Raw genomic sequence first — 8,638 nt, 5'->3', positions numbered from 1 at the left:
ATAATGTCTTCCATTAATCTCCCAACTCATTCTCTCAAATATTCCCTCTTCAACTTCTTTTCTTCACAAATTTTTGCTTTACATGTTACCATGAAAACATACAAACCAAATAGCCAACGTTTCATCATTTCCTCATTTTTCTTCATTATTTTCCTTTGTATTATTGCTTCAATCAACCAAATTCGATTCGATAGCTTTTTAAAGTTCAGTAGATGTGCTTTTTCTCAAACAAATATTACTCATTCTTCTACAAAAAACATTCTTGATATAAATTCATCTACATTGTCAACCAATAACGACGAAATCCGAATTCTCATAGGAATCTTAACACTTCCCGATCAATACCAAAAGAGACACTTCTTACGTCTAATCTATGGTACACAATCTCCAATAATAGGTGCAAAAATTGACATAAAGTTTGTTTTTTGCAACTTAACAAAAGAAGATCAAAAAGTATTAGTAGCACTTGAAATAATGCGTTACGACGATATTATCATCCTCAATTGTCAAGAAAATATGAACAAAGGTAAGACATATACATATTTTTCAAGCTTACCAGAAATGTTTTATGACCAACTTTATTATCCACCTTATCATTACGTGATGAAAACGGATGATGATTCGTATATACGTCTTGAAAATTTTGTACAATCTTTAAGGCCATTACCTAGGGAAGATTTGTACTATGGTTATGTTATACCATGTCCTAGTATGGACCCTTTTGTACATTACATGTCAGGAATGGGTTATTTAGTGAGTTGGGATATAGTTGAATGGATAAAACAATCTGATATTCCAAAAACTCATTTAGAAGGACCAGAAGATAAGGTATTTGGAGAGTGGTTACGAGATGGACATCGAGCTAGACATAGGTACAATGCTAAATGGTCAATGTACAATTATCCTGAGCCGCCTACGCGATGCACGCATGAACTATGGCCAGACACCATTGCAGTTCATCTTCTAAAGAATCAAGAGAAGTGGATTCATACACTCAATTATTTCAATGTTACTAGGGGACTTAAACCATCTAAGTTGTATCATATACCTTAGGATAACTAATAGACATATTTTCCTCTCTTTTTACTATAGTTCATCAATTTAATATTTCTTTTATAGAATTATTATTGCTAGATGGAAAGTGAATAAGAACAGTTTTTTCTAATTGTCTTTGTTTTTGTAATTAGTTAAGGAGTACTCTTGATGCAATTTTGAAAGGGAAAATTAGACAATTTTCATTGGATCAAAGTTTCTTACTCAAAATAACTTGATTATTATTTATTACTCTCTCCGTCTCAATTTATACTCCCTGATCCATTCTTATATATATATTGCTCTTACTGAAATCAGATGGTTCTTAATATTTGTCATTTCACAAAACTAATGCATAAATGATATTAGTCTTCTTATTTTACCCTTGTGAGTTATTAGCCTTGAAAAAATATTTGGCTAACATAGAAAAATTAAGTAAATAATTCATGTTTATTGGTCAAATTAATTAATCAAAATAAATTAATTCATGTTCATTGACTGAAATTTTGACTTTAAAAATAAATAAATAAATAAATAAATAAGGGTAGAATAGTAAACTTTTTTAGTTTCTTAATGCACGTGAAATCTAAAATGCTGATATTTAAATAGGAACGCATGGAGTATGAGCTAGTTTGACTTGACATGAAATTTAGCAAAGAAAGAAAGACGTTTAAAACTTGTGATCTAAAATGATCCAGAGATATTTGTGGGGCTAGAACTTATTTCATAAAGGGTATGCGCATTTTAAAATTAAATTTTACTAATATAAAAATATGTTTGGACGGATTGCATAGGAAAGAGTATCGCAATGCATTTTCACAAAACTTTTCTTCTTCTTCGATTGGTGCAATAAGGGCAAAGTTGTCACATTTCCCATGTTACACTAAATTCATGGATTTGCAATGAATTGTTTATTTTAATATTGGTTAGTGTTTTTGTTTTGTTTTCTTTCAAAGTGGCTGAAATTTGACTTGTCCATTTAGTTCTTAATGCTCAAGTATAAGTTTGCACTTTTTTTTTTGACACTCTTTCGTTTTGCTTTGAAAAAGCAACCATGGAAAAAGAAAAAGAAAGAAAGAGGATGAGAAATAAAAATGGAACAATTCGTCATTAAAGAGTTTGGAAGCTTAAATTTTAAAATTTGATACACTACAACAAATTTGATTATCAGGGATGAATAATTTTGACATCTATAAATCATATTTCGTCACTAAAACTCTTGTGTGACGAAAAAATTTTTGTCAATCAGTCGTCACTAAACGTGTGTCACTAAAAATATGTTGGGTATGTAGCAAGAGTTAATGGGAAATTGAGGGAAGATGAAAGAGGAACTTGGAAAAAATTGGGAACTTGAAGAGTTGAGAACTTGAAAAGTCCTCTTATGCTTTATTGAAAAGACATTGAAAAGACATTTGTCCCTCATCGGTGGTGGAAAGAAAAATAGGAGAGTTTAAATATAGAAACACTCCTATTAATTGTTAAAAGGGTTGGAAAGAGGGACCCCCCTCGCGCCGTCGTCGTCGTCGCTCGCTCGGCTCGGCTTTGGATTTGGATTTGGATTTGGAACGATCGAGAGATTATTTTCTGGACAAAGTTTGTTTTAATTATTTTAGTTAATTAATTATTTAATTAATTAAATTAAATGGCCAACGTTTTAATTAGTTAATTAACCAATTCAATTAATTAGTTAATTAACCCGACCCCGCAGTGACTGTTCTGAAAGGTTGCAACTTTCAGAAACAGCCATGACCATTTGAAAGGTTGCAAACTTTCATGAATGGTTGTGTGGATTCTGAAAGGATTGCAACCTTTCGGAACCAGTTCTTCTTGCCTATAAATACATTGATTCTTCAGATTTATTCCTTACGAATTTTTCTGATTTCTTCTTCTTCTTCTGCACAAAATTTCTTCGTGTATTTTACTGCTGTTGAGTGGTTCGCTGACACCAGAGTTTTGGGTATCAATACACTGGTGATTGAGATCATTCTATCCTGGGAGGACATATTCCAAATCAAACCTCGGATACTAGAGGGGAATAATTTCCTTAAGGGGACACTGTGCATTCAGTGGGCTTGATCTTCTTCTGATTTTGTTTTTTCCAGATTGTGGTACGTTTTTTTTTTTTTTACAGATTTTAGTTTTGTCAATNTTTGATTATCAGGGATGAATAATTTTGACATCTATAAATCATATTTCGTCACTAAAACTCTTGTGTGACGAAAAAAATTTCGTCAATCAGTCGTCACTAAACGTGCGTCACTAAAAATATACAAAGACGATTTAGTGCTTCGTCACTAAAATATTATATTAACTACAAAAATAAAAATTGTCCCCAAATGTATAAACATTTGTGACAAATTTATTTGTCATAAAAAGTGTAACTTTGTAGTTAATAGTATGTTTTGTCGCTAAAAATATTATTATTAGTGACAAAATTAAATCATCACTAATTATTTTGTTCAATCAGTGACGACATCAAATGTCTCTAAAGATATATGTATTTCGTAGTTGAAAAAACATAATATCGTCACTGATGACTATTTTTTTATATACAATTTTTTTTTTTGCCCTTAGATGTAAAAATTAGGGACAAATTTATTATTATAAAAAAGGTTAATAATTTTTTGATTAAATATATCATTTTGTCACTAAAAGTGTTGCTTTTATCGACGACATATATTGTCCCTAAATATTATCATAAGTAGTGACAATTACAATTGTCACAAAATAAAAAAATAATTCATATTCAATAAAAGGGGTACTAGGACAATACATTTCGTGTCACTGAATGTAATTAATTTGTGATGAATTAATTTAATTCATGACACAAATATTTGTCATAAAATTCACCCATGATCATACAATAAAAACAACTAAAATTATACTAAATTAATAATATCTCATTACAAACTCCTAAAATAAAAGTAAAATATGTCCAATGACAAGAAAATCAAACCAAAAATATACTAAATATTACTCCTATACAAAGACATATAAGTAAAAATTCTTTCCAAAATATGAATAATGTGGTAACACATAGCTTGTAATCAATCTTGATTCATTTCTCACCCTTTATACTTGTACAAAGAGAGGGAAAATAAAACAAAAATTTAGATTGAGATATTTATACTAGAGTCAAAAGTAAAATATGTAACACAATTTGTCTTTCATATGTTCTATTGCCCACTTTTATAAGGCTTATTGGATGGATTGTCCCATGTATTACAATTATATATATATATATATATATATATATATATATATATACTTTCTAATTTACAATATAAATTTTATCATTACAAGTTTAACACAAGTGAAAGTTTATGGAGTATATATCATCACAAACTACTCTACATGGCAACATAAACTCTATCATTCATGAAAACTATTAACTATTAAAATATAATATAATCTGTGTAGGAATTCTCACATTCGAATCAAACATGTGTGAATTAAAGGAGAAACTACATATAACTAGAATTTAGAGCCTCATCCATTTTGTTGCAAAAAAAAAAAGACGAGAGTTCTAAAAAAACAAAACTCAAGCAATTTCTTAGAACAGAATAGAAAAAGGCCATCAATTATAAAACAAATTAATGTGATTAAGAAATGACACAAATGAAGCAATAAAAAGGCTCTTTTTTCATAAAGTTGACAGATAAATACTTGTAAGTCCAAATCTTTTTTATCTAGCTCATTTAACTAAAAATTGAAATATTATGTCAGTTAATTAGGTGCATGTTATCAACAATGTAATTCGCATTTGCTAAATACAAAAGCCCTAAAATAACTCATGAATGTGGCAGGTGAATACAAAAGCCAAGAATTGATATTGTTTAGGCAATGAATAAAAGTCTCTTAATTGAAACAAATATTTCTAACGTGCCTAAAATTCACCTAGTATTAAAAGTACTTACTCTTATTTTGGTGAATTTTAGAGAACTAATCTTTCATTCCATTATTATATTAATTGATACTATTTTTAAATAAATTAATCCTCATATCAAAGGATTCAACTAATCCAAAATGAAGTAAATTCAAGTTTAACAACATAACCCGTTTGTTTGTTTATTAGGTAATCACATTTATTTTAAAATAGACAATTGACATGAACATTAAGCTACAACAATGTCATAAAAATAGTGGCTTGGGCATGACAAAATTAAACAACAATAACAACAACAACAACAACAACAAAAAATAAAAAAATTCTTACATTATATAGGAATTCATTCATTAAATAGAGATATAACACTTTAACCCAATCTTCATTTCAATCAAATTATAAATAAAATAAAACTATAGAAAAACTTATCACATAATTACATAAATTTCCATAAATAAATTAAAAGATAAGGTCAAGTTGAGTACCACAAATGAAGAAATAAGAACCGCAATATTTTGATCGAAACTCGATTAAAACGCTCATAAATACTTTTTTTGTATTTTTGTTTCTGTGTGTGGTTGTTGCTTTGCGTGTATATTGTTTATTTTTTTGACTTTTGCTGATCGGTCCCTTTTTTTTGTGTGTTTTTGTGTGATGGTAGTATAGGAGTTTTTTTTTCCTTTTGTTCTTTTTTGTCATTTGCTGGGTTTGGAGCAGTGTAGGTGTGTTGTTGATTCTTTTAGTTTTGGTTTATTGTTGTGTTAATACATGTAATGATTGTGTGTGTGGGTAGATAGTGGGTAAACAATTAGGGTAGTGGGAGGAAAATAGGATGGTGTAGGTGCAGTAGTGGGGTAAGAGGTAGTTTAGGTTGGTTTTTATTTATTTATTAAATTTATATAAAAATTATAAAAATATTAGCTAATTATTTTGAACTAATGAAAATATAAGAAAAGATAATTAGTTAATCTAAAAATGTAATTAAAGAAAATATTAAAATTACTAGCTTATTTATTAAACCTAAATTAAAAGAAAACATATAAAAAAATTATATTTTTTTATTTCTTTTTAAAACAATTGAAAAAATAAAACTTACCTAAAATTGCGATTCAATTTTTTGTGCTTTTCAAATCATTTAAAATAAACTTAATAAAATAAAATTAAAATAAAAATATTTAATTTAAATTTTAAAAAAATATTTAAGCACTAAAAATAATGTAAAACTTAAGTTTGATAAAAAATTACATGTCTACACAATATATTAAATCAAATATAATAATCTATAAAATGACCTAATTGACTGTAGATGTATGAGGATACGAGGGTTTTAGAATAAAGAATTCAAAATATGGCCAAACAAATGTAATCTTAGCTGAATTTAGTGGCATATTCTATTAGGATTTTAGTCAATTGAATTTAAATATTGCCAAATCGAATCAATTCGCTAAATTCGATTGAAGTTGAAATAAGACAAGTAATTATCGATTAATTATTTGAGGTTCTTAATTTAAATAAGACAAATTATTTCTTAAGACATAGGTTAATTAATAATTATACATAAATATGAAGTTAACTAATTTAGAGTTATATATGTATGTGTGTCTCTCTCTCTCTATATATATATATATACACAAAGTATTTAGAGAATATATTTAAAATATTTTTGAAATTTTCAAAAATAATGATTTCAAATTGAAGAAGGTCGATAATTAATATGAAGTGCATATGATCAAAATTGGGTGTCAACACTCGCGATGATTGAAAGGTGTCCTATATTATAATTGTATATAATCAATGTTTATACACACTTATAAAGTGCAGGTACATTATTTAAAAATTATCTACAATTGATTTGTGTATGTGTTGTTTAATTATGTATAACAATATAAAAATGTATATAAGCACCTTTTATACAATATTACACACGTATATACAAGTGTATACACTATTTTAAATTAAAAAATTATTCAGTATAATTATAAAGTTATATAAAATTAAACTTTCGACTTTATTAAAAGAAATACTAATTAATACTCGGTTCACTTCGATTGGTAAATCAAATTTTAAAAAAATATTGATACCCACAATGATAGTACTTTATCTTAATATATTCAAAATCTTAGTTGGTTAATTTCTTTCATTTGTGCTTTCATTTTTTTTTAGTTTATTTCACTTTTCACACTGATGAAAAAGGTAATAGAACCCATGAAATATTTTGCATCTTTGCAGTCTAAGTTTGTAAGTCGATATTATCTCTATAGAGTTGCTCTACGTAAAAGGATCCACTACTAATTATGTATGTATTTTTAGACAGAAGTAAATAGATCGAGTTAGTATGTACAGTTACCAACAAAAAATAAAATGTTCTCTTCTTTAGTGGTTAACGGCTCATAATCAGCGTGATTTTTTTTTTCCATTTTTTCATATAAAATAAATAAAAGATTTGATATTATTATTCAATTTCTCTACATAAAATCAAATGAACAGAATAATAAAATTGATATATTTCAAAATAAAAAAAACTTAAAAATGGTGAAAAATCTACCATTTTATAAATTCAGCTTCTAAGATATCAAATAAATTTTCGTTAATAAAGTCGTTGGAATATAAAATTTGGAATCAAAATATACAAGTAATTTTTTTAAAATTTTATTCTAATTGTAGGAAATTCATTTATATTAAATATAAATAAATTTCTTTCTACAACTAACGAGCAATAACATTTTTCTTTTTATAATAAATTTTAGCATTCTCAAGTCATTAGTAGCAATAATATATTTCATTTCATCTTCCATTGAATAAGAATCTGGACTTGTATCTTCTTTTACTGTGAATTTTGTTTTGAATCATTGAGGTAAGGTTCTTTTCTTCAGAATAATTTGAAGAAAAAATAGTGGGAAAGAGAAACAACTAAAAAATGGGTTAAAGACCTAATTTCACATAGACATGAGTTCTATTTGTATAAAAATAGTCAAGAGACTAAACATGATAAATTTTTGAATACTTAAAGGACTAAAACTAGTAAATACATAGTCAAGAGACTAAAAATGGTAGGTATATAATTAAGAGACCAAACATGATAATATTTTGAATAGTTAAAGGACTAAATATGATAAATGTATAGTTATAGGACAATTTTAGACCTACTTTAATAGTTGAGGGACCATTTATGAAATTCTCTAATTATGAACAATCGTACCCAAAATGATTTTTTTTTAGAAAATAGTTGAATTATTCAACTACAACTTCTAAGTCGTCGCTATTTAATACCTTACATATTTTGTGACAATTTTTTGTTGTCACTAAATCGTAGGTTGATTAGAGACAATAAAATTATTGTCACCAATTGTTTATATTATTAGTGACGAAAATAAATGTTAGAATAAAATCTAAATTTTTATAGCTAAAATTTAGAATATTTAACTACAAGCTCTAATTTGTCACTATTGTATCAACATATTTTTTGAGACGAAATTATTTTGTGTCTAAAAATTAATTAATTTTAAGACAAAAATAATTTGTCACAAATTGAAAACATCATTAGTGACGAAATAATGTGTCACTGGTAACTTTAAATTTGTGACTGACAGTACTCAATAAATGGTGCCAATACATTTTTTGATGGGAAACTTTAGTGGACAAAACTTTGCTACGAACTATTATGTTTCGTTACCAAAAGTATCTGCCTTGTACATTTAAGCATGAAAAGTAATTTTTGTC

At 27.0% G+C, this 8,638-nt stretch overlaps 1 protein-coding gene across 1 annotated transcript; it reads left to right on the top strand.

Moving 5' to 3' along the window:
- LOC125877136 (hydroxyproline O-galactosyltransferase GALT3) lies at window positions 1–1,147 on the top strand. The gene has a single exon (XM_049558458.1). It carries the CDS (start codon window positions 4–6, stop codon window positions 1,051–1,053), a length of 1,050 nt encoding a protein of 349 aa, XP_049414415.1. The 5' UTR covers window positions 1–3; the 3' UTR covers window positions 1,054–1,147.
- The last annotated feature ends 7,491 nt before the right edge of the window (window positions 1,148–8,638 follow it).

Source organism: Solanum stenotomum, chromosome 9 (genome assembly GCF_019186545.1).
Source record: "Solanum stenotomum isolate F172 chromosome 9, ASM1918654v1, whole genome shotgun sequence".
NCBI lineage: Eukaryota > Viridiplantae > Streptophyta > Magnoliopsida > Solanales > Solanaceae > Solanum > Solanum stenotomum.
This window is presented reverse-complemented; position numbering and strand designations above follow the sequence as displayed.

Coding starts and splice junctions, on each gene's coding strand:
- LOC125877136 (XM_049558458.1), top strand. CDS start 4: ATGTCTTCCATTAATCTCCCAACTCATTCTCTCAAATATTCCCTCTTC.